At 35.0% G+C, this 27,545-nt stretch overlaps 1 protein-coding gene and 1 long non-coding RNA gene across 5 annotated transcripts; one reads left to right on the top strand and one right to left on the bottom strand.

The window, feature by feature from the left end:
- Positions 1 to 2,741: 2,741 nt before the first annotated feature.
- ptpreb (protein tyrosine phosphatase receptor type Eb) lies at positions 2,742 to 26,703 on the top strand. 4 transcript variants are annotated; one of them, XM_087289354.1, is made up of 21 exons: positions 2,742 to 2,823; positions 11,727 to 11,915; positions 14,680 to 14,751; positions 15,474 to 17,028; positions 17,115 to 17,188; positions 17,279 to 17,412; positions 17,498 to 17,588; positions 17,979 to 18,055; positions 18,197 to 18,233; positions 18,621 to 18,718; positions 19,107 to 19,226; positions 19,339 to 19,502; positions 22,063 to 22,198; positions 22,287 to 22,436; positions 22,561 to 22,654; positions 23,631 to 23,707; positions 23,834 to 23,968; positions 24,057 to 24,182; positions 24,290 to 24,441; positions 24,573 to 24,708; positions 25,655 to 26,703. In XM_087289354.1, the coding sequence occupies exons 4-21, from the start codon at positions 17,006 to 17,008 to the stop codon at positions 25,727 to 25,729; spliced, it is 1,899 nt and encodes a 632-aa protein (XP_087145480.1). In that variant the 5' UTR covers positions 2,742 to 2,823; positions 11,727 to 11,915; positions 14,680 to 14,751; positions 15,474 to 17,005; the 3' UTR covers positions 25,730 to 26,703.
- On the bottom strand, positions 2,756 to 8,639 carry LOC147839959 (uncharacterized). Its single transcript, XR_015513471.1, has 3 exons — positions 5,361 to 8,639; positions 4,647 to 5,278; positions 2,756 to 4,568 (listed from the first exon to the last, which is right to left on the bottom strand). It is a non-coding gene; the product is annotated as an uncharacterized LOC147839959 (long non-coding RNA).
- Positions 26,704 to 27,545: the final 842 nt, after the last annotated feature.

Genomic DNA, 27,545 nt, shown 5'->3' on the forward strand with positions numbered 1-27,545 from the left:
ATATCATCCGAATATTGCGCTGCAGGCAACATTATTCTCATGTTATATCGTTTAATTTTTGGTAAAGCTGAGTGAGTTGGAGCCTCAGTCATCCCATACTCTTCTTTTGCTGCTTAAGGTCATTTGACTGAAGGTTTGACATATTGTGTATTCAGATATGTTCTTCTGCAGACCCCAGTTGATTGACTGATTGATTGATTCATTTTATGTTTGGCTTAGTCCCTTTATTTATCCATGGTCGCCACAACGGAAAGAACAGCCAACTTATCCAGCAAATGTTTTACGCAGCAGATGCCCTTCCAGCAGCAACCCATCTCTGAGAAACATCCATTCACACTCATACACAACTGACAATTTATAGCTTACCCAATTCACCTGTAGGCTACCGTATGTCTTTAGACTTGTGGGGGAAATTGAAGCACGCGGAGGAAACCCACGTGAACACGGGGAGAACATGCAAACTCCACACAGAAACCCCAACTGACCCAGCTGAGGCTCAGGTCCAGCAACTTATCCAGCATGTTTATATGAAGTGGATGCCCTTAATTCATTCCTAAAGAAATCCATGCAAACACGGGCATTACATGCAAACTCCACACAGAAATGCCAACTGACACAGCCGGGGCTCAAACCGGTGACTTTCTTGCTGTGAGGTGATCGTGCTACCCACTGCGTCCACCAATATGGTCCACCTAGAATATTTAGATATCAGTTTTTTGAAACAAACGTTACAGTTCCTATGTCTATAAAATGAAATTATGTGCATCTGTAATGAAATAATGATATTATCAGTGTATGGATGTATAATGCTTGCAGGGTTACAAGAGGCATCAGCAGAAATGTCAGTATGTAATTCATTAGCTCCGATATGCATACAAATGTAGTCTATAGAAAAAGACAACTAGGGAGACAGTCATTGATTTAAAATTAACAAGCAGTAACATTCACAGATCATGTTAATCATACAATTAACTCTCTGAAAAGAATATCTGCTTGATGGACAGGAGATGAACATTATGATAAAACACAGTGTACCGTATCTGCTTACTGAGCCTGCAGGCAAAAACACAGATCAATGCTATTTCCAATCATTATTTAAGCACAGCATGATCATCTACTAGAACATAATGTTGTTGCATGCTGTATGCTATATGTCAAGTAAAGTATATGTGAATTTACAATTTATGTGTTGGGAAAAAAATATTGGGAGAAAAGTGTACTTTTGCAACTTTAGAATATATTGTAATTTATTTATTTTCCATTTGGTTATATTATTTATTCATTCATTTTCTTGTCGGCTTAGTCCCTTTATTAATCTGGGGTCACCAAAGTGGAATGAACCACCAACTTATCCAGCACGTTTTTACGCAGCGGATGCCCTTCCAGCCGCAACCCACACACACACACACACACACATACATACACTATGGACAATTTAGCCTACCCAATTCACCTGTACCGCATGTCTTTGGACTGTGGGGGAAACCGGAGCACCCAAAGGATACCCAAGCGAACACAGGAAGATCATGCAAACTTCCACACAGAAACACTAACTGAGCTGAGGTTCGAACCTGCGACCTTCTTGCTGTGAGCCGACAGCACTACCTACTGCCCACTGTGTTGCTATATTATATTATATTATATTATATTATATTATATTATATTATATTATATTATATTATATTATATTATATTATATTATATTCATTCATTCATTGTCTTGTCGGCTTAGTCCCTTTATTAATCCGGGGTCGCCACAGCGAAATGAACTGCCAACTTATCTAGCAAGTTTTTACGCAGCGGATGCCCTTCCAGCCGCAACCCATCTCTGGAAAACATCCACACACACATTCACACACACACACTCATACACTACGGACAATTTTTTAGCTTACCCAATTCACCTGTACTGCATGTCTTTGAAACCGGAGCACCCGGAGGAAACCCACGCGAAGGCAAGGAGAACATGCAAACTCCACACAGAAACGCCCACTGAGCCGAGGTTCGAACCAGCGACCTTCTTGCTGTGAGGCGACAGCACTACCTACTGCGCCACTGCCTCGTCTATATTATATTATAGTATATTATATTATATTATATTATAAAACAATTTCTGCTTTATATTCTCAGAATCAATGAATCTGTCCTGTCTTTTTTTTTTCATTTTATTCATCATCCCCCCATAAAAAAGGTGTATCTTAGTTTTTAAAAAAATACACATTCGTACATACCTGTCTAAATGGCAAATATTTAGATGTTACTGCTGACAAGGACAGATCTCTTTTCTTCTGTTTTTTTTGACAGTGTTCAGTGTAACAGCTCAAACAATTACGAATGTAGAATGTTTTTCTCAAAAATAATAATTTACATTTTTGTAAGAAATATACATTTTAAACTAAATATTTAGCGATTTCTATATTTACAGTACACACAGAACCTTAAAACCTCTTTAGAATTTAAAAATCAATTTAGTAAAAAAGTATCACCTTTTTAAGAGCCTATTTACAACATGTTATTAAAAAAATGTTTTTACAAATCTGAAACGTTTTCCTATATTAAAATTATATATTTTTCTGGTTTATAATACTCATATTTTATATTACTAAGCTTTTTAAGCCAAATAAGTGGCGGTGTTCAGTAACCGAATTTGGATGAATGTTTTTCCTACTATTTGATCGTGACGCACCGGCGGCGCATCATCATCATCATCACACAGCACCGGCTCGTAGAGGAGGGACCACAGACACCATTCCGCACAGCATCCTCAATAACCATCAGCATTGGATTTTCCCAACGTTTTTCCTGGACCGGGGCACCACACTGGTAATGTTGCAGCTATTACTAAATGAAATTTAGGTTTAAATAAACGTAGCCTATCATTTGCGTGGCTTTTTTGATTCCGAATAAGGGAGCAAAAGCATGCATTTTGATAGCAATCTCCTCGGTAAAAAGCAATTGTTTTATTAAACCGCCTCGGTCACGTCCGTAATGCTAATGAGTTCAGTACATAGAGTCTAAAACATTGTTCTGTCATCGCACATTATACTCGAATTAACATGCAAACACGAGGTTTCGTAAAACACGGTTTGCGTTCGTTTTACACTGCAGGCAATCACTGTACATTTAGTAATTGCACGATTTGTTAACTAGAAAAACAGTGTAATTTTTGCTTCTAAACCAATTTAATTTTTTGAAAACTATATCGCAACGCTACTTAGATAGAAAACTGTTATATGTTGCACACGCCTATAATGCTCAAAAATGCTGTCTAGGTAGGCAGCACGTACAGTCAGACAGAGATTAACCCTTAAATCGCTGCTGTATGCATGCATGGGGTAAACAAGTGATGAGTTCAAGTAAAATATAAATTCTCGAGTACAGATTAAATATGCCACTAAAACATCTTGATTTAAAAATAACATGGCAGAATATCTCAACATCCTCATACAATAAAAAATATGTTCAAGCTGAAAATAAAACCACTTAAAATATCGAAGTCCTAAAATTAAAATAAAACATCATAAAACATACGTTCAGTTTTTACTTTAAATATACATTTTAATGTTTCCGACTTTTTCAGGGGGGAATATTTGCACACTGTCCAGGGTTTTTACATTATTCTATCAGCATCCTTTGTTTACACTAATATATCATATGCATGAAAACAGCTGACTGACCTTTTCATCACTTCTATTTATGGTCTCGCTCTATTTATACATTAGTGGAAGATAAAACATATAGCATGAGGCAGCTGACATGAGGCTGTTTGTGTAAATGTGACATATGGAAAAAGAGACTGATAGATTTTGCCTTGAGGGTGAGACAGACAGAGAGTGATGCTGCTATACTCATCTTCAATCTTCTTCCATTTGCCCAATTTGTTTTAGAGACACTATAAAGTTTGTTCATATCAAACTTTCAAATAATTTAAACTAATATCATCAAATCAGTTTGATTCTGATAAAATACCTGGTCAAATATAATAAGTATATTATATCTTTATGATTGTAAAATAAACTTTTTAGTCTTAGTTTGCACTTGGAATGGAAGGCTGATCAAGTTGGATACATTCACATTAAAGCCAATTATTACAAAGATACCAATATATAGTTTAATAATAAACAATAATAGCACATCTGTGAAATCAACACACACTGTAAAATGCTGTAAAATTTACAGTATTACTGGCTTTTTTTACAGTATTACTGGCAAACCTTACAAGCACACTGTCAATTAACAATTACAACAGTGCTGTAGTTTTAATAATAATAATAATAATAATACATAACAGTTAAATTGTAATTGTTAATTCACAGTGCACTTGTAAATTTTACAGTATTACTGGCTGTCACAAACACCAGCAATCTAATCCTTGCAGATCACTGTTAAACATGCAGATTGGTATTGAACTACAAATCTGCTTTTATTTGGACTACATATCCAGTCGTCATGCAATCGCTCACACACACCTGTTGCAGTTTTTATTAATTACACACACAACTGGAACATCGTTATGGACTGATTACAAGGACCATTTAAACAGCACACACACACACACACACACACACCTGCACATACACACACACACACACACACACACACACACACACACACACACACACACACACACACACACACACACACACTCACACAGGCATCAGGGCTGGGGCTGTGTTAGACCCTTGCATTATTGTATTGTTTATTCCTGTCTGCTGCCTGCCTTTTGACCATCCACCTATTTTAGTGACCAAGACTCTGGATTGCCTGTATATGTCTGTTTGTCCCTTTTTTGAATTAACCCTGCATTTGGATCCACACCTCTGTTGTCAATGTCCCGTTACATTGCACTTGAACCAAAATTGCCAATAATACTGTACATTTTACAGATTTTTTTTCCAGGTGATGAATTTTTATTCAGTTTTAACAATCTTGAATATTTAAAGTGTTGAAGTGAATAAACTGCAGTGCTTTTTAAATAAACAACACAAGACTGTTAAACTGTAAATTATGAACAAGTGTTTTTTAATTTGCTGCAAAATCACTTTACACTCTCAGAAATAAAGGTAGGTGAGCTGTCACTGGGATGCTACCTTTTCAAAAGGTACAACTTTGTACCTACAAGGTCCTTATTAATATCTCAAGGGGACATACTAGTACCTAAAAGTACAAAAGTGTTCCTCTCAAAATCTTTTGAAACTAATATATACTTTTGAGTTACTAATAAGGACCCTTTAAGTACAAATGTGTACCTTTTGAAAAGGTACCACCCCAGTGACAGCTCGCGTACCTTTATTTCTAAGAGTGTATATTAACTCTAGCAATGCTGTTCAATTTATTTTAATCCGATCTCTATACAATACATTAAGTTAAATTAAAGAATAATGTAATGTCAAAAAATGCTTATAATTGATGAAGACAGAGTTTAATAAAGACTTCCATGTATTTTAGCCATAGTGCAAATGAAACATGTCTCATACATCAGTATTCATTGAAGTAGATGGAGCACAGGCTGTAGTTTATTAAAAAATAGTTTCAACCAAAATTCAACATGCCACTCTGAGAGATTTGGAGAACTGACAGATTAAATTATTGCTGGGGACATTTTATTGGTGGATATTAGTGGGAACACCTCCCCTCCATCTATGCTAATTCTATGCCCCTGAAACAACATTGGTGTGGATGCTAATATTGGATAACTGTGAAGTTATTGTTCTAGCAGCAAATGGTGCTTTAAAGGAGCTGGTTCTCAAACGGTTTTGCTTTAAGACCCATATTCATCTTGTTTAAGACATCATGTGGTGATCCATTGTACTAAAGCAAACAAAGATGTCCTTGAAATCAAACTTTAATATGCTAATTGTATCGTGAATAATTATTAACGTGGTACTGTGTATGAAAGAGTACACTGGAATATGTAAATGTCTATTTAGTTTCAGTAGTTTTAGTAGAACAGTCTTTGTTGTCAACAATTAAAGAAACGGCAAGCTTTTCTCTGCCCTTTTAAAAGTTTCATTTCATTACTTGCGCTCAAACCTGCTCATACAGTAAAACCTAAAGCAATAGTTCTTATTTACAATTTATACAGTCATCTTTCACCCACTGCCATCCCAAAGCTGGATTCAAAAGCTTTTCCATAGAAAGCATTCTGTATTTAAATCCTATTACCGCTAAGAATACATGTTTAAAAATGGATTTTAATAATATTAGCATATCTCACAGATGCATTTTTCTGAAGGTTATGCAATATGTATAACAATTGTGCGATGTGACCTTATTTCTACAAGAGAGAGAGAGAAAGATAGAGCGAGAGCACAGTAGCCTGCAGGATTAAAGCAACATGCGCTTAAATGGAGATTATTTTCATAATTACTTATGCACAGCACTCTAAACTGTCAGCTTAAGATGTTGGTAAACACTTAGGTTTAAGACCGCCATAGCGGACAAGGCCAGGAGGTCAGTATAAATGAAATGGCAGATTTAAAAGACTTACTGAAATCTGATTCATGGTCAGCTCCCGTTCTATAATGTAATCTCAGGTAGTAGATGTTTCAGAAGAAACAAATGCATTTGACCTTTTCCACTAAAGTGATTATGTTTCAGGTCCCTTATCGATTTAATCTAATTATAGGACATTCGATTGGATGGGAGTAATGTGAAGTTGTTACAAATCATTTTGCTTCTAGAGATTCGGCCAAGATTATGGATTTTTGGTCTATATCGGTTTAGGAGTTGTTCGTTACTGATGCAGTGAACCACATTTGTGAAGGTTAAGTGAATTTTAGTTGGATAATTTATAGACTGTAAGTCGTAAGCTGGTAATGTGCATAAGAAATTAATAGAAGTAGAAGCTCTCATGTTTGTGAAGAGGCTTTTTAGCATGCATGAGCTTTTGCGTTTGTTCCGTGTTAAACACATCTCTCTTACACTTGAAAATAAACACTAGCAGTCAGATTCTGGCATAGAGGTCAGTGATTGTGCCGAGTCAGCCTTCTGTGTGCTGGTCAGCATCTCTCCATGCGCAGTGACCACCTTCATCCAATCTGCTCTATGTGCTTTAAGAGAGCACATTGATACTCGGACCCTTTTACAAATATTTTAGTCTTTTTTTTAGTGCCCCTATTAGTCTATTTTAAATGGTCTTAATTTAGTTTTGGAGGTTTACTCCAATAAATGTACATCCATCAAAATAATAAAAGAAATTATTTCATATTCTTATAATATACACTGCAGGATCAGCTTTTATCCCAGTGTCTGAAATAGTTTGTTTACAGATCTGGTTTCTCTAAACACCTCCATTCTAAAAACCTGCTCTGCTCTGCTCAAATGGCACAGTCTGTTGTGGATCAAAGATGTTGTTGAAGACTATTGGTTTGCATTGTGCAAGTTTGGGAAGAAGACTGGAATTACAGATGACCATTTTCAGGCAGTTTGGAGTTGGTTTTATTTTTTGAGAGACAATCATTTTGTTTATTATAATGTCAACAATAAAAAGATATAGCATGCCATGACCCATTTATGACAATTTTTCATGTTCAGGGAGCAAATCTGCAAGGCTTTTCTTTAAGATTGGGGCAGCCAGTACACATAAATAAATGGCAATATCCTAAAAGGCACAGTAGGTGCACTTTACAATCCATTTAATCTGTGTTCACGTCTGTGAATATTTCAGTTAATGTCATGGGTAAAAAGCATTGTTTTTAAAAGTTTTGGGATGTTCTCCAAATGTGCTAGTGCATAGGCACAAAATGTACACGCTTGTGGTTTGCATACAATCCTGGAATTGACAAGGTTCTGAGTGTACTGAGAGGCTCTTTAGTAAAACAAAATCTAACACTATGCTATTTCAAAAGCAGAGAGTCTGAATGGACTGTACGGTATCAACAGGGAGCAACAGGAGGCAACATCCTGGCTGTAGATCTAAAGACCCCCATAAACACAGGAAGTCTATTGGATTTGAAGGCTAAAATCTCTTCCTGTTTTGTATTCAAAAGTTCTAGTCAGTGAAACATAAGGATCCTATTTAATCCATCAGAGAAAGAAAAGGGTTCTGTTTGATGTGATTTTCCCTTTCTTTTTTGTAAATGATTTAATTATATCTAAATTAAATTTTTTTATCTTTTTTGATTTTAGTTTTTGTGATCATTATGGCAAAAATTCAATGCACATTCAATACATTTTAAATTTTTTTCCCCATATTTTCCCACATTTCCTTCCCTTAAGTGTTTTACACTTACATAAACAGTTCCACTTACAGCCTTTAGGACAAAAATGTCCACATTGAAACCCATTAAAAGCTTAATATTTCTAATAATATCCTGGTTCCATTTTGGCAAAAAATAAATAAATGAAAACATCCCACAATCTGTTTTCTGATTTTGAGGACTGCAGGGAAAATGTATTAAAATGATATAATTAATATTATGTTGGTTATTATTCAGCATTTTTGCATTTACTGAAAAATTTGTATGTGGTAGAATTTTTATGTACAAAAATAAGTAAGGCATCAAATTAGTGTTTCTGGACATTGACTTACCAAAGAATATAATTTTTTTTAACTTAATCTGCTTAGCCTTTAGCATATGAAGGATTAATTTAACCAAAAATGTCTGTTAAAAATACAAAATAAATTTACAAGTAGTTAAAAAAAAAAATAAAATAAATAAATAAATAAATAAATAAATATATATATATATATATATATATATATATATATATATATATATATATATATATATATATATATATATATATATATATATATATATATATATATATATTATAATATAATATTTATTTTTAAATTTTTCATAGCGGAAATCAGCATTATTGTTAATGCCAATAAAGAAAAGCAGAATCAGAATTGAAGTTTTAATGTTGCAGCCTCTGTCTCGTTTTTATTCATTAGCCTCACGTTGTTATTTATTCAAACTATTAAGCACTAACAACATGCACTCAATTTCCATATGAAAGATCTGCAGAGCACAGCAACATGGGTTTCTCAAGGTCACGACGTATTGACAGTCAGATTAGGTTTTGCTTCTTGAGATGCTACTTGTTTCTTGCAGTGTGTCAGTGTGTTGTTTCATCTTTCTGGTGACTCAGTGTTTCATTTCGTGTTGTCTGCATGATTTTTTCATGAGAATTTGTCATGAAGGCCATTAAGTCATACATTAACAACAGCTTTTAGACTCCCACAGTTGTGGAAGCCCCTGTGTTGAGTAATGTAATCAACAGTCAGCTCTCGAGAAAGAGCATGAAAAATAAATGATGGTTATACAACTTAAAGATTTGACGATATGCACAATTTGTACTTAAAGTGAATTTACATTTGTTTTATTAAATGAAAACATGGTCATCTAGAAATAAATGAAAGTCTACTTAAAGAGATAGTTCACTCAAGAATGAGTAAACAGAATTGTCATTTTTGGGTGAACTATTTCTTTACTGGATGAGATGGGCCAGATATGAACCAAATTTAGTGTGCATGTGTAATAAATGACTGTGTACACTGTCATAAGTCACAATAATGTGCATTTTCAGATAGCCTGAATGACTATCCCTTGCTTTTGATTGACAACATTACAGATTTAATTTGCTTTTAAGTGATGGCTTTAGGGCTTTGAGATGACCAACAGCAACTGACCCAGTTTTACAGGGGCTGCCTGTTGTTAAAAATTTTTATGGGTTGACCCCTTCTTCTACTTGCACATATTTAAAGCTTTCAAAATGTGGAAAAAACATGCTTCTATTACCAATTAATGCTTCCATAGTTCCAAAAAGTAGGTTTCTGACTTAAGGGTAGGTGGGGGACAGGAAGTTCAGTTAATTAAGGCATAATTGGTATCGATATTCTCAGGACAACCTAAGGAATCTATCAAGACAAGTTTCATAACAATCAACAAAACTAGTCAAAGTTATGAGCATTTTTAGAAATACCATAACGTTTGACCAAAGGGTTGCGCTGCGATGACACTCAAAGACAGATATCGACACATACCTACTTTCATAACAATTTGCAAATGCGCACACATTTTTTGACATAATTCAAATTGGCTGATGGCTAAAATGGCTGACCTGGGAATATCATTTGATTGCATGCTCTGCCAGATGTAAAGAGACCAATTTTATGAATTTACGGACAAACGGTTGAGAAGTTATAAACAAAAAAGCCTTTTTTTTTTTTTTTTTTGCAATGCACTGAAACACTGCAGCTTACTTCAGATCATGTTTGTGTTCGTCTAATCAACTGTGGATCATGTGATTCAATTTGGGTGAAAATTGGACAAATGGCCTAGGATGAGTTCGTTCAAATAGGATTGACAAAAAAATTGGAAATAGCAAAAAAATGTTCATGACCAGAGCAGAAGAAGAAGAAGGCGGAAGAATAATAATAAGTACCAGAATGGATACAATAGGTGCACGCACCTTCAGTACTTGGCCCCTAATGATAATTTTCTAAAGGACAAAAATCTGTCTCAACTAATGCTACTGTGTAAAATAGCAATAAAAGCTACAGAACAGAGCGCATCATGTTACATTTCATTGCAATTAAATAATAATAATAATAATCAACACTTAAAAATTTGCATGTGAGTAAATTAAATGGTTATAATGTGTGTCTCTAAAAGATTTATAATGTGTGTCTTACACTAAAGTGGTCTTACACAGAAATTTATAATTTGTTACAATGCACTTATTGTGTGAAAACATGGTTCTTCAAGCTTATTTATGCTTGATTAAATACTTGCATGTAAATACAATGTAATTAATTTATGTAATTTCACTCATAATTTCCCTCTAGACCTTTCCCTTACACCTTAACCCATCCCCAAACCTACCCATGCCATCAAACCTTTCCCTAACCCTACCCTATATAACACTGCAATACATCATGAACACAGTAAGTACATTGTATTTGCTTTTTGAATGTAAGTACAGTTAGTTAAGTTCATTTATTATAAAGTGGGACCAAAGATTAATTTGATTTTAAAAAAGTATACAACCTATGCTAAAACCATCCTATAACTAACCATAAATGTAAAAATGCCATTTACTAAAATTAAAAATGAACAAGAATCTCACCTCTCTTGTGATTGCTAATGACACCAATAAAACATTTGTTGACCAATGTGTTCAAAGTTCATTATTTTCCTAGATAATTGAAACGTAGAGAAGAATACTTTGTTAAATATTTGCTCTATATCAGCTTAAATATTCATTATATTTTATTTAACTGGTTACTGATGTAATTTCAGTACAGTATAATAAAATGTAATTTTATGTGTCATTAAAAAGTAATGAAAGCTGCTTTTGTACAATATCAAGAAGAACCAATGTCAAAAAGCATTGTCACAATCCCATAAATGTTTGGGAAAGCATTGAACATGATTTTTAGTTTCACTTACGCTTCACATTGAACCTTAAATACAACATGCAAAAATGATGGCAGACTAAGAGGCATTAATCTGGGATGCAAGTAATTTTGCTCGTTAATTAGAGCATCATAGACACATAGGCTCTATGAATAAGGTTTGACTACATTATAGCATTTTTCAATAGAAGTAGATCTTCTGAAATGGATTTTGGTGGGACAGTTCAACTGGCACAATACAAGGGGAGCTATTTCTCCTTCTTTCTGTGCATGTCCTAAACATTTCATGAGAAAAAAGCCAAAAAAGCACAAAAAATCCCTCTCATAATGTATCCTTGTCCCTTGTTCTTTGCAGGCAGTGGCTATCTAAGGATAGCCCATCCAAAGAGGACAATGAAAAAACCTGCATTCTTACATTATTGAAGGACAGAAGTGCCTTCACAAATATCATGACTCCTGGAGACCTTCTGGAAGAGTCTCGTAATAATTGACGTTTTCTGTCTTGAAAGCCATGGACTGAGAAGCTGAGACATATTTCATATTTGTGAGTACACTCTTGTGAATTGTTTTATTTCCTAATCTCCACAGACAGATACGTGTTTGGTTGCGTGTAGATTTATTCCAGCTTTTGAAAGGATTAATATCTGAAATCCCTCTGTGCAGCCATTGATAAAGTCACACAGGTTCAGGCATAGACAGAATACAGTATGTGACAGATTTACTGTGTTGGACATGTAATAATACAGTTGTTTTATTGATAACACTTTACAATGGGGGACACATAGTTAATGTTAGCAGTTAATTTCTTTTCTAACAAGAACAAACAATGAACTATACATGTATTGCTGTATTCATTCATGGTTTTTAATGCCCTTTAATGAAAATACAGTTCATAGTTAGTTCTAATTAACTCATTGTTCATTAACTAATGTTAACAAGCACATTGTTTGATCTTAATAATGCATTATTAAATGTTGAACTATGAGTAGTCAATGCTGTGCAAGTATTGTTCATTGTTTGTTCGTGTAAGTAAATACGTAAAGTAATGTTAACGGTGTCCCAAATTTTAAAGTGTTACTGTTTTAGGTACTTGCTGCATTTAAAATAAACTGTACAAGCATTAAATACAACATAAAAAAACATTCTCCGGCCACTTTATTAGGTACACCTGTCCAACTGATTGTTAACGTAAAATTTTAATCATTCTATCACTTGGCAGCAACTCAATTCATTTAGGTAAGCATGGTCAAGAGGACCTGTTGCAGTTCAAACCGAGCGTAAGAATGGGGAAGAAAGGTGATTTAAGTGACTTTGAATGTGGCATGGTTGTCAGTGCCAGATAGGCTGGTCTTGAGTATGTCAGAAACTGCTGATTATCTAGGATTTTCATGCACAACAGTCTCTAGTGTTTACAATTAATGGTCCAAAAAAGAGACAATATGCAGTGAGTGGCAGTTCTTTGGGCGCAAATGCCTTGATGATGCCAGAGGTCATTGGAGAATTTCCAGATTAGTTCCAGCAAATAGAAAGGCAATAGTAACACAAATAGCCACTTAATCATTACAACCGAGGTATGCAGAAGATCATTACTGAATGCACAACAAGTCCAACCTTATGGTACTGTAGATGGGCTACAGCAGTAGAAGATCATACCAGGTGCCACACCTGTCACCTAAGAAAAAGAAAACTGAGGCAACAATTCGTACAGGCTCACCATATTGGACAGTGGATAATTGGAAAAATGTTGCCTGGTCTGATCCTCAATTTCTGCTGTGACATTCGGGTGATAGGGTAAGAATTTGGCATCAACAACATGAAAGCATGGGTCCGTCCTGCTTTGTATGAACTGTTCAGGCTGGTGATGTTGGTTTAATGGTGTGGGGGATATTTTCTTGGCACATTTTGGGCTCATTAGTACCAATTAAGCATTGTGTCAACGCCACAGCCTACCTGAATATTGTTGCTGACCATGTCCTTCCCTTTATGACCACAGTGTACTCATCTTCCGATGATTACTTCTAGCAGTGTAATGCGCTATGTCATAAAGTGTGAATCATCTCAGACTGGTTTCTTGAACATGACAATGAGTTTAATGTAGTCAAACGGCCTCCACAGTCACCAGATCTCAATCCAGTAGAGCACCTTTGGGATGTGAGCGAACGGGAGATTCGCATCATGGATGTACAGCTGACAAATCTGCAACAACTGCTTGATGCTATCATGTCAATATGGACCAAAATCTCAGAGGAATACTTCCAGTACCTTGTTGAATCTGTGCCATGGAGGATTACAGCAGTTCTAAAGGGAAAAGGGGGTCCAACCCGGTACTAGTAAAGTGTACCTAATAAAGTGACTGCTAGTGTATATCTAAAACATTTTGTTGTGCAAAAGTGTAAATATTTAATTGACATTGAATGAATATTTTTGCACTGTGATCCTTAAATATAGTCACACTTTACAATAAGGTTTCATTAGATAATGTTAGTTAACATATAGCATGAACTAAGAATGAACAATATTTACTTATCATTTATTAATCATAGTTCAACATTTACTAATGCCTTATTAAAATCCCAATTCATGCTTGTTAACACACCGAGAGTTAAAATGTAATGCTGTATTTTCATTATCTGATGTTAATACTAAATGTGAATAATACTTTAATAAATTGTTTTGTTCATTGATTGTTCATGCTATATATTAACTAACATTAACAACCTTATATTGTAAAGTGTTACATATCTTTATTACACATTCATAGTTTTAATGTATGATTCTTTATCTTTGACCCTTTTACATTTTTACAAAATATTTTCAGTCTTGTCTTTTGAACTCCACTCCACCCAATTTCATGTTAAATAAATATGTTAGAGAAATGTTCACTTGCAAGATGCATTCCCACAGTACATTTGTAGATATAAAACTGTGATCATATCTAGGGTAAAGAAAAAGCAAAAAGTCTTGGCCTACTTTCAGAGTGTCTCAATCGCTCCTGGTTGTGTGCAGTAGATGGACTTGTATCTCCAGAGGCCTTTTACTCTCTGGGCCATTAATTGAAGTTAATTTTAGACTCGCTCACGTAATGGGAAGATTTTGACTGAATAGGATGAGATGAAGATTGATGTAGGTTAATACAGGTTAACAGAATTTCTTATGAAGCTTTTGCACATTTGAGTATGTCTCTTTTCTGACTGTACGATACAACTCATACAGTCAGATTGAATAGTAAATTGTCAATTATTTAAGACATATATTAAACATTTTCAAATATTTGTTTGTTTGTTTTGTTGTTTTCTCTCCTTGTGTAGCCATGATGGTCCTGTTTCTAGTTTCAGCAGCTCTCATTTCAAACAGTTCTTCTCATGGAAACCTGACCACAGGTACAGTAAAACGTCCCCAGATGTTTATCAATCTCCAGATTTTCACTCAAAATGATTCATACACATGAATTTGTCTAGTTACCCCAACTTACTTTTCTAGTTACTACAATCTAATTGTTCGAGTTCTTAAAACTTATTTTTTCTATTTCTCGTAACTTTATTTTTGTAGTTGCCTCAGTTAAACTTTTCTAGTTTTTATAAGTTATTTTTTCAAGTTCCCCAACATATTTTTGTTTGTTCTCATAACTTAATTTATCTAATTCTCGGAACTTAATTTTTTTAGTTGCCCCAACTTAATTTTTTTAGTTCTTGTAACTTAATTTCTTCAGTTACCCTCATCTTAGAACATTAAGCCACCCTGACTTAATTTTTCTAGTTCTCCTGACTTTTGGAGATGCTTTCTAGCTCTTATAACTTTTTTTTTTAGCTGCCACAACATCATATTCTAGTTCTTATTACTTAATTTTTCAAGTTACATGTTAACAGTGTTAACAAAGTGTTAACATTAACAAAGATTAAGTAATACTTAACAGATGTGTTTTTCATTGTTTATTCATGTTAACTAATGCAGTAACTAACTAATACAATCTTATTATAAAAAGTGTATAAAGTGTTGCAGAAAAGGTTTTATTATAGTGAAGTTATGACATGTTTTATCGCATTTAAATCCATTCTACAGAAGTCTTACCTGACTCAGTCCCATTGTCTTTCTTTATGTTCAGAGTCTCCAGCGCCTCAGGGCTCACATGTTTTAGCCTCAGGCCTTGTCACCTCTCTGCTGCTCGTCATCTTTCTTCTCCTTGTTGCCTATATTCTGAGGTAAAAATATATCTGTAAAGCCAGTAAAAGAAAGGGATGGTTCACCAATTCTAATTTCCTCACCATTTGCTCACACTCAAGTGGTTCTAAACTTTTATGATTTTCTTTCTTCTGTTGAAGTCAAAACAAGATATTCTGAAGAATGCTGGCAAATAGCAGCCATTGACATCCATAATAGAAACAAAAAAATATGGTCGTCAGTGGCTGTTTTTACAACATTTTTCAGTTTATTTGGGTTCAACAACATTTGGAGACTGGGTATAAATGATGACAGAATAAAAAAAAGGTGAACAAAAAACAAAAAAGCTATGAAGTAGCTGAAAAACAAGTAGATTTTAGTGTCTCTCTCAAACTGAAGTACATCATTTACAATACATGTAAATGTGCAGATTTGTCCAAAATTCCAATTGCTATTACAAGATCAACTCAGTGGTTTCCAATGTAATGTTAATTATCATATCTATTAAAGATTCACTTCCTTTAGGACTCCTCTACATGTTCTTTGAAGTACCTGCAAAAATCTTGACCCGTCACTGTTTCTGCTTCCAGAACTAACACATTTTTCTCCTCAGTGTTCTTCTAAATTTAAATCCAAAGTGCAAGTGATTTCAGCACTGCATTTTCACACCTATCCAGCAGCACATTCAAAAGCTTAAAGAGATAGTTCACCAAAATAAAAATCTCCCATCATTTATTTATCCTTTAATAGTTTAAAACATATTTAAGTTTCTGTCTTATGTTGAATAAAAAGATAATATTTTGAAAAAAACTTGTATAGCTGGTATTCACTGACTTCCATAGTATTTTTTTCCTTCTCTGGAAATCGATGGGTGCCAGTAACCAGCATTCTTTAAAATATCTTCTTTAGTGTTCAGAAGAAAGAAACTAATAAAGATTTAAAACTGCACAAGGAAGAGTACATTTTTATTAGGCGAAGCAATTTGATTTAATTGCAATTGTTTTATTTTTTTATTAGTTTATTAAAAAGAGGCACAATAAAAATCTTTTATTTAAATGAATACTATTTCAAAAGATATGATTTGCATTAGTGAATTTTAAAATGCTGACCCACAATATGGAAAAATAATGACAGATTTTAAACAGGATTCGGGACACTTTCCATGTCTGCAATTGGTTAGTCCAACAGATAACATGCAATTGGTTAAGATGAAAAAAAAAAAAGTTTGTTTGCAGTTTTTGAGTGATTTAGCCTATGGCTTAGTTGTAGTTGTCACCGCCTTTCAAGTCAAGAGAGTTTATAACATACTCAAGTGTGTGTGTGTGTGTGCGTCTGTGTGTGTTTATGAGCTGACCCTGTGGAGTTGCTCCAGCAGCAGCTGCACATGTAGTGAAATGTTTGAGCAGTTGCGATTGTGTGTCGGAGAGTCATTCTCTCTCAGCTGCTCTGAGGAATCAGAGACCCAAACAATCTCCCATGAGAAAGACCTTTAGATTTTGGTGTGTATTGTGAACTTTGTCATGTTTTCTTGACATTTTAAATTAGTTTTATCCACCAGTGAATGTCTTACTTGTAAATCCTGCAGGTTTAGAGAGCAAAGGAAGGATCTTGTCACCTCAGTTGACAAGAAGCTGCCAAATGGCTTTCTGGAAGATCAAGGTAAGCTTTTGTCTAACTGTATTAAGCCTGTATTTTTAGAACAAATTTTGGCATCTGTACGTTTTTTTCTTCTTCTTCTCTTTCTGTCAGAACAAACAGTGGTGCTCCTCCCCAGATCCCCATCTCCATCAAAGCGCTATTTTCCCATCCCGCTGGACTCCCTGGAGGAAGAGTTTCGCCTCCGCATGGCTGATGATGGCAAACTGTTCAGAGAAGAATTTAATGTAAGAGCTTGGACACACAGACTTCATCACAGACTCTCACAGTTTTGTTTTCTTACACTCTTCTTCCACTGCGTCTCTTTTACAGTCTTTGCCATGCGGTTTTGGCTGTGGGACCTTTGAGGAGGCAAGCAGAGAAGAAAACAGAGAAAAGAACAGATACCCCAATATTCTACCGTGTAGGTCTTCATAACTTCTTCACACACTCCTGCTTTAACTGTTCACCAACACTGTGGACTATAAACAATTTAATGACAAAACAATTTAAGACAACAAATATGTTATGTTGATTTAACTTCTTTAAATTAAGTTAATCAGGTTTCAACTCAATTTCCAACTTCAATTTAAATGATTATTTTTAGTTGGATTGCTGCAAGTTGAGATGACTAGAAAAGTTTATTTGATTTAAATAAAAAATTAAGGCAGCAAGTTTTTATTAAGTGTGAAAAAGCTTGTTTTGTTTTTTAGGCTTGGTCTAATTTTTAACAACACAATGGGCTATACTGACTGCATGGAGCAATCTAGACATAGAGTTAATAAAACAAACCCGTATATTATTTCCTTCACAGATGACCATTCAAGAGTGCTGCTCTCACACATAGATGGATATATGGGCTCAGATTACATAAATGCATCTTATATAGATGTGAGTATTTCTTTGTACTGTATGAGTTGTCTTCTGTAGATGTGATAAAGTAAAGTATATGAAAATATTGTTCATATGGCTTAACAATTTTGGTTTGTACAAGACTTTGGTATTAAGTCTGTTTGTTTATCTTTCCTATAGGGCTACAGAGAAAAAAACAAATTTATTGCAGCTCAAGGTATGTTTTTATTCTTAATTTTGTTTTATTTTTTGCTGCCTTAGCTAATATATACAAACAATGAGCGATTCGATTTTAGTTAATAAAATACATTAATATTAAGTTAATTTGTGTCAGCTGTGGTCCAAATAAATAGTACTGACTGATACAACTTTAAATAGTGAGAAGTATTGTGAATTAACATTATGATTAATAAATGCTTAATAAATACTATTTCACTGTCTATCTTAACTAATGTAACTATCTGTCAATATGTTAATAATTGGACAACCATTATTGTAATATTGTAACTGTAATATTATTAACAACCATTTTGTAATATGATTTTTAACCTTGTTGAATGACTTCAACTGTCTTTTAGATTTCAATATCTTTTCTTATTTTCAGGCCCAAAACCAGAAACAGTGGGAGATTTCTGGAGGATGGTTTGGGAGCATAAATGTGCCACTATAGTCATGTTGACCAACACAAGAGAGAGAAAAGAGGTGAGACAAGATATCATAAAGACCCTGTTTAATATTTTGGTTGACTGAATCACAAGTTGACAATGATGAATTTTATGACTGCTATTATTTCCACTTTCAACCACTTTACTGATTTATTTGAGGTGCAGATCAGCTGTGCTGTACTGTACTTTCTGTGTCAGTGCAAAACGAAAAAGAAAATGACACGCATTTAGCATTGTCCAGTTTTGATTGAATAAATAAAATTGCATTTAATGCCAGATGTAAACAATGCCAAAGTAGATTATACAGTAAGCAGTTCACAATTAGGTGGACATAAAATATGAAACAAGTTAATTTAGTAAATATATTATTTGGCTAAATAAATGATGAATAAAATCTAAATCTGTGATTTGTGTGTGGAATTCAGGAGAAGTGCTATCAGTACTGGCCTGAGCAGGGCTGCTGGATCTATGGCTGTGTAAGGGTGGCAATGGAAGACTTCACTGTGTTGGTGGACTATACCATAAGGAAGTTCTGTGTGCAGCATGTGAGTGGTCTTTTCCCACAGAAACTTTGTAGCATGTGCATTTAGTAGCCTGGAGTATCTTATATTATTGTTGAGTCATTCAATTGTGTTATATTTGGTGTGGATTTTCCAGCATGCTGCTGAAGGCTGCAGACCTCCAAGACTGGTCACTCAGCTGCATTTCACCAGCTGGCCTGATTTTGGCGTACCTCTTTCTCCTATTGGCATGCTTAAGTTCCTCAAGAAAGTCAAGAGTGTCAACCCTGCCCATGCTGGACCAATCATAGTGCACTGTAGGTAAGACTGCAGACTATTCTTAACTTATGAATATGTGTAGTGTACAATCTAAAAGTGCGGTCATACACTACCTACACTACACTACCTGACAAAAGTCCTGTCGCCCATTCAAGTTTTAAGAACAAAAAATAATAACTTGACTTCTAGTTGATCATTTGGTATCAGAAATGGCTTATATGAAAGGCATAGGCGTTCTTGCAGGACTCCCAGAGTTCATCAAGATTATTTAGATTCATCTTCGATGCCTCCTTCTTTATCTTACCCCAGACATGCTCAATAATGTTCATATCTGGTGACTGGGCAGGCCAATCCTGGAGCACCTTGACCTTCTTTGCTTTCAGGAACTTTGATGAGGAGGCTGAAGTTTGAACAGAGCACTATTCTGCTGATGAATTTACCTTCTCCTGTGGTTTGTGTAATTGTAACGTATTGTAATTGGCAGTACAGATGTCTTGATACCTCAGGCTGTTAACGTTGCCATCCACTCTGCAGATCTCGCTAACACCCAATATGTAACCACAAATCATGATTTTTCCTTTCCCAAACTTGACTAAATTCTGTGAGAATCTTGGGTCCACACGAGTTCGAATAGGTCTTCTGCAGCATTTGTGATGATTGGGATGCAGTTCAACAGAAGGACAAATCTACCTTCTGCCACTTTTCCAAATGATTAACTAGAAGTGGTTATTATTTGTTTCTTTTACAACTGGGATCGACGACAAGAAGGTAGTGTAGATTTTACTCATGTTCTAGTAGGTTATATGAATTTGACCTGCTGACCAACAGAATATATAAGATGTATGGCTCTTTAAACCTGGTATTATAACTTCTGTCAATTCCATCACAAGTGGACAACACTAAATATAGCTGTTAACAGGGTCTAACATATTTTAGCTTCCACATCCAATATGTCACAAACTACAGTCATCAGATTTATTGAAAGGTGTGCATTAATTTATCGTTCAGTTCTGTTAACTGGGCAAAAACTGAACATTTACTATTATAATGGACCAGTTTACACTTGCTTTTAAAGGAGTAGTTCACCCAAAAGGAAAATTCAGTCATCATTTTCTGTTGTACACAAAAGAAGTTATTTTGAAAAATGTTGAAAACTGTTAACTTTTAACCATAGACTTGAATAGCATTTCATAGGTCAATGTTTTAAACAATCTTCAAAATATCTTCTTTTTGTTCAACAGAAAAAAAGAATATCATAAACGTTTGGAACCACTGATAATAAAAAATAAGTGAATTTTTGGGTGAACTATCCTTCCATGATGTGGTTTGCTGGTTTTTTAAAACAACATTTTGTGCCTCTTTCAGCTGCTTTCCTATTTTATTATTATTATTTTTTTGGAGAGGAAAGTCAATGGGCATTTATATCGCTACATGATCTCACTGCAATTCGTAACTTTTTGATTCATTCATTCACTCATTTTCTTTTCGGCTTAGTCCCTTTATTAATCTGGGGTCACCACTCGCCACAGCGGAATGAACCACCAACTTTTCCAGCACATGTTGTTACGCAGCGGATGGCCTTTCAGCTGCAACCCATCACTGGGAAACATCCATACACTCCCATTCACACCCATACACAACAGAAAACTTAGCCTACCCAATTCACCCGAACCGCATATCTTTGGACCAGTGGGTAAAACCGGAGCAAGCAGAGGAAACCCACGCCAACACGGGAAGAACATACAAACTCCACACAGAAATGCCAACTGTTCCAGCCGAGGCTCAAATCAGCAAACCTTCTTGCTGTGAGGCGATCGTGCTACCCACTGCGCCACCGTGAGGCCTGTAATTTTTTAATTTAGTGGCTATTTCATATTAATTCCTCTGATCTCGTTCGTACAATTTTGTAAAATTTGCTTATCCGCCAATAATGGTTGGGTTTTGGGGTGGGGTTGGGTGTCATCCCTCTTTTTAAAATCAGACTGAAATCAGGCTGGGCCGGCACACTTTACCAACAAGTCCCATAATGCTTAGGAATTCAGTAGGCTGGTGTGTTTTGCTGATCCTAATGCATTCACCACATGAGAATTCACACAAGGAAAGTGACTGCTCTCAAAATTAAACAAGTTTAAAATGTTTCAGATCATTTGCACCTGTATTTAGCATAGTGCGTTTGATCAGACTGACCAAAATCATCTTAATGCCATGTATAAACAGAGCCAAACAGCCTTGAAATGTAAATGCAGAAACAACCACCAACGCAGATGTCTTGAGGCTCAGCTGTTAAACAGCCTCCGCATGTGGGATTGTTAGCACCTCAGCCAGAACAACAGACTTTTTGATTTGCTACAGTGTGAAAAGCCCCTTACCGCAGTGAAACACAAACTGCAACTTCTCTACAGTAGGTGCACTACACAGTTCAATATAAATATTAAATAAATGCCATGTTTAATTGAACAAAAAAAAAATATATAATCATTTTTCCTAAAATAGCCATTCAAATGGAAAGACCCTGCAGTTTTGAGTACATGATCTCATTATCCCACATTTCATGCCCTACTTATACACGGCTGATCTCACCGCTTATTTCCTGTCTGTGTAGCGCTGGGGTTGGCAGGACCGGTACCTTCATTGTGATTGACGCCATGATGGATATGATGCACGCTGAGGGCAGGGTGGACGTGTTCGGCTTTGTGTCCAGAATCAGAAAGCAGCGCTGTCAGCTCATTCAGACAGATGTAAATGACTTTCCGCAGTCCCACTGTTGTATTTGACTCATCATTTCAGCAAAGACAAGCCACTGATATTCCCTTTTCCCGCCCACAGATGCAGTATTCATTCATTTACCAGGCACTTTTGGAGCATTACCTGTTTGGGGACACTGAGTTAGACATCGCTTCCCTGGAGGGTCACCTTCATAAACTCCACAACACGCACACAAACATGGACCGCGTGGGCCTGGAGGAAGAGTTCAGAGTAAGACAAACATTATTTTATACAGCTTAAGGGCAAACATGAGTCAGTACGAACACACACAGTGGCAAACGGGAACTGCTTTGTTTTCTTTTTTGTCATGTTGTTTTGTTTGGAACCTCCTCAGAAACTGACTAATGTTCGCATCATGAAGGAGAACATGAGAACCGGAAATCTGCCCGCCAACATGAGAAAGAACAGAGTTCTGCAGATCATCCCATGTGAGAAGATACAGATTTCCAGATTTAGCATTTGTAAACGTTACTCTTTCTGCTTTTTACTTCTTTTCATCTTGTTTTTTCTTTCTTTTCATACCATATTTCATTCTTTTTTCTTGCTGTCTTTTTACTTGTTTACTTTGTCTTTTTTACTTTTAATATCAGTTTTTCTTTCTTCCTTGTTTTTATCTTTCTTTCCTATTTCTCTTGCCTTCTTTTTTATTTCATCCTTTCTTTCTCTTTTTCTACCACTCTCTTCATTTTGTCTTCCTTTATTGCTCTCTTTTTAGTTTTCTTTCTTTCTTTCTTTCTTTCTTTCTTTCTTTCTTTCTTTCTTTCTTTCTTTCTTTCTTTCTTTCTTTCTTTCTTTCTTTCTTTCTTTCTTTCTTTCTTTCTTTCTTTCTATCCTTTCTCTTTTGTTTTCTGGCACTCTTCATGTTGTCTTCCTTTATTGTTTTGTTCTTTAGCTTTCTTTCTTATTATTTCTCTCTTTTTTCTTTCTGTCTTTTTCTCAATTCTTTCTATCCTTTCTCTTTTGTTTTCTGGCACTCTGTTCATTTCCTCTTCCTTTTCTTGCGCTTTATTTAGTTTTCTTTCTCATTCTTTCTTTCTTACTTTTCTATTTTTTGTCATCTTTTTTCTTCTTTTCTCTGTCTATCCTTTCTCTTTTTCTGTCACTGTTTTCATTTTGTCTTCATTTATTGTTTTTTCTTTCTTGGTCTTTCTTTCTTATCTTGTTGTTTTTTCTCAATTCGTTCGATCCTTTCCCTTTTGTTTTCTGGCACTCTCTTCATTTTGTCTTCCTTTATTTCTCTTTCCTTAGTTATCTTTCCCATTCTTTCTGCCTTTCTTATCTTGTCTGTTTTTTTTTTTGTTTTTTTTTTTGGTTTCTGACACTTTCCATATTTTCATTTTTCTCTCATTTCCTTTCTTTGATCCATTCTTTCAAAATCTAATCATTATCTTGTCTTATTACTAGATGACTTCAACAGGGTAATATTATCAATGAAGAGAGGCCAAGAATTCACAGACTACATTAATGCATCTTTCATAGATGTAAGTATTCTTCACAAATATTTGTATTAATAAAAATAATAATAATAATAATAAAATTATTATTATTAATATTAATATTACCATTATTAGTCAACATGTCAACTTACAAATTCTTTACCTTTGTAGGGTTACAGGCAGAAGGATTACTTTATTGCAACTCAGGCACCTTTGGCCCACACTGTGCAGGACTTCTGGCGTATGGTTTGGGAGTGGAAGTGCCACTCTATCGTCGTGCTGACTGAGCTAAAAGAAAGAGAACAGGTACCGTTTAACGGTTTATATTTAGTTACATTTCACATTCACAGTTTAACGTCTGGCACATTACCATTTTCAACAACTTTCCCTCCAGGAGAAGTGTGTGCGTTACTGGCCAGCAGAGGGCAGTGTTTCGTTCGGAGATTATGTACTGGAGCTGAAAAGAGACACACTTTGCGAGACTTTCAGTATTCGGGACATGCTGCTGTCATATGCATCAGTGAGTTAAATGTTCAGTCAATTTGATGGTCCATCATACGCTTCACTTAAGAACTTTGCTGTGTTTTAAATGTCGACTACAACGAGACTAAATTGGGCTGTTTGTAGGAGAAACAGACCCGTCTGGTCAGACAGTTCCACTTCCATGGTTGGCCAGAGATTGGAATCCCGTCAGACGGAAAAGGAATGATTGACATTATTGCCGCAGTGCAGAAACAACAGCAGCAATCTGGAAACAACCCTATAGTGGTGCATTGCAGGTGCACACACACCCAAACACATGTTGTTCAAAATTTTGTTTGTTTGTTTGTAAAAGTGAATGCAAATGACTGTAAAACAAATCATAAAATTGTTTATTTTTATTTGTTTATTTATTTATTATTATTATCAGTGCTGGGGCTGGTCGGACCGGAACCTTCATTGCTCTCAGCAACATCTTAGAGCGGGTCAAAGCAGAAGGATTACTGGATGTTTTTCAGACCGTGAAGAGTTTACGGACTCAGAGACCACATATGGTCCAAACTGTGGTAAGAATGCGAAACACAATAAATAATTCCCCTAATACTTTTTCAAACATTTTCAGCCATGGGGCTTAATAGGCCAGTTCTAAAATTCACCTTTTGCTATTTTTTTTATTATAATTTTTGCAGTTTTTTTTATTTTTTTACATTTTTAAATATAATTCGATCTTATTTTCTACATTTTATCTTAATGCAAAATAATAATAATAGGTAAAGCACCTTGTCAAACTTTTGAAACGATTTGTTTTCTTAAAATAAATTCACAAGTAAAAACAATTAAATATTTCGTTTTTAAAACTAAATCTTTACTGATTTGACTGCTGGACTGGTCCATGATTGAAGGCGGAGGACACAATTATGCATATGAAATAATTACGTTCAAATGAAAAATTTTAGATCTTCACTTACCAAATATAAAAATAAAATAAGGTTATATTTAATTTATAGGTAAATTTATATCTCTAGGTATTTATTTTGGGGTCCTTTAAAATTCTTCGGGCCTAAGCGACCGCCTAACTTGCTTATTGGTTAAATCAGCCCCTGGGTCACATGATAGCCTCACAGCAAGAAGGTCGCTGGTTCGAGCCCCAGCTGGGTCAGTTAGCATTTCTGTGTGGTGTTTGCATGTTCTCTCCGTGTTGGTTTGGGTTTCCTCCGGGTGCTCCAGTTTCCTCCACAGGACATGCGATACTGGTGAATTAAATAAGCTAAATTGGCTGTAGTGTATGTGTGTGAATGCAAGAGTGTATGGGTGTTTCCCAGTGTTGGGTTGCAGCTGGAAGGGCATCCGCTATGTAAAACAAATACTGAATAAGTTGGCGGTTCATTCTGCTGTGGCGACCCCTGATTAATAAAGGGACTAAACCGAAAAGAAAATGAATGAATGATAATATTGAATAATACAATAATGAATATGGAAATACTAATATTGTTTTTTCATTTTTCTTTTCAGGAACAGTATGACTTCTGCTACAGAGTTGTGCAAGATTTTGTGGATATCTACTCCGACTATGCTAATTTCAAATGAGTACAGATTACCAACACACATTTATATTTAAAGAAAAGCTATTACTGTGGTTTAGTGACACTCCATGCACTTGACATTTACAATATTTTTCTTATTTATATGCAGTACAATTTTGGATGACCAAACTCCAGTGGCTTAAACACAGAAAAAGTTGTTTGCATTCATTTTTTTAACATTTGTGTGTGTTCTTTATGAACAAAAAATGTTTTATTTTTCTTTTAAAATGAGCATAAGACAAAATTATTTTTATTTAAAAAGTGTGTTCACATCAGAAGTGTAAAGCATTCCATTCTCAGTATTTCTTCCTTCTATTATCCGACAGCTTGCTTCCCCCCTAAAAAATTTGCATGGTTATTTGTGTGTACTATAGTGTACTAAAAGTAGTTCTTCCAAATTTGAATTTTACAGCCATTGATGGCCATATTCTGATTTGCATCAGCCCTGATAAGTCACTTGTACCATAGACGTGCTCTTCACCTCTCACTTCATCTTCATAACTATAATGAAACTTTAGCTGGCTTTAAAGTTTCTTTGATGATAATGCTATTTATTACTAAGACTTTCCAAGTCTGTCATATAATCAGGAGGCTAAAGATGGGACAGATATATGGATTACAGCATAAAAAATCAAGAGATGTTATAAATTCATAATGATATTAGGTTGTGGAATATATATGGTGAATTCAGGTCAATTGCAATTGAGATGACCAAGAAAAAGTATCCCAATTGACTAGAATTCACCCCTACATGCTATGAATGAAACTTGTTTAACAATAAAGGAATATGTTCCTTTCATTATTCCGTACAAACATGATTGATACATCAATAAGTTGTGTTTGTTTGCTTGTTTAAACAAATTCAGGGGAAAAAAATAATTATGCTGTCACTGCAGTGTTCTTACAACAGGGTAATGAGGAAAGACATGCCTTAATCCTGAAAAACACCATTTTCTGCAATAAATGTTTCAGTCAATACTTGTGTGTGTCCAATGTATTTTATTGCAGCATAAATGACATGGGTGACTGCTATATATGCAAAAACCATTGACAAAAAGACATGTATTGAGTGAGTAAATGAGTAAATTGACCCATACCAAAATGTTATGCTCTTAGTGCACACAGATAGCAGGCCCGTAGCCAGTGGGGTTTGGGTGGTTCGGAAGACCCACCCCTTACAGGTGGGGATTTGTCCCATACATGAGCTTATTCTATTTTGACTGCTATGCCATCATAAATACTGAAAACAACTCATTGAAAAAGGTTTTAAGAACAAGCGGAATCCTGTTGTTTAACAATTATTTTTCATAGATCCAACATCCAGCTGTGCAAGAAAACATACAATCTGATGTAAGTAAAGTCATCTTGTCATCTTTCGATTCTGTATTGTTTTTAAATAGAGAAAACATTTTACAAGTAATTTTTATTCTAAATCTTGGAACTTATTCCTGAAAAAAAGACAAATAAAAAGGTGTGAAGAACCTAAAGTGACCCATATTAAAGTTCACTTGAATACCACTTTAGCTATGGTTGTTATCCATGAATTTTCAAATGTACTTTTTACAAGAAAGGCTAGAAAAATTGTGAAGCTCTTTATTATTATTATTATTATTATTATTATTATTATTATTATTATCATTAATAATAATAATAAAATAATGTTAAAAATGGCCAAAAAAATCACAAAAATATTTAAATCTCAAAATCAAATAGAAGATTAGGGGCATAGCTAAAAATAGTCCACTTTTTGGGAAAAAAATAACCACTCCTTTCACCAGACTGGCTACAGGCCTGGATAGTGATGAACACAATGTATACAC

Source organism: Danio rerio, chromosome 17 (genome assembly GCF_052040795.2).
Source record: "Danio rerio strain M-AB ecotype USA chromosome 17, GRCz13ab, whole genome shotgun sequence".
NCBI lineage: Eukaryota > Metazoa > Chordata > Actinopteri > Cypriniformes > Danionidae > Danio > Danio rerio.

Bases quoted from the DNA above. Each gene is read 5' to 3' on its own strand.
- ptpreb (XM_087289353.1), top strand. From the start codon at position 14,682: ATGATGGTCCTGTTTCTAGTTTCAGCAGCTCTCATTTCAAACAGTTCT. The intron at 15,571-17,114 runs GTAAAAATATAT...TAAATCCTGCAG, and splicing joins CTTGTTGCCTATATTCTGAG to GTTTAGAGAGCAAAGGAAGG. The intron at 17,589-17,978 runs GTAGGTCTTCAT...TTTCCTTCACAG, and splicing joins ATACCCCAATATTCTACCGT to ATGACCATTCAAGAGTGCTG.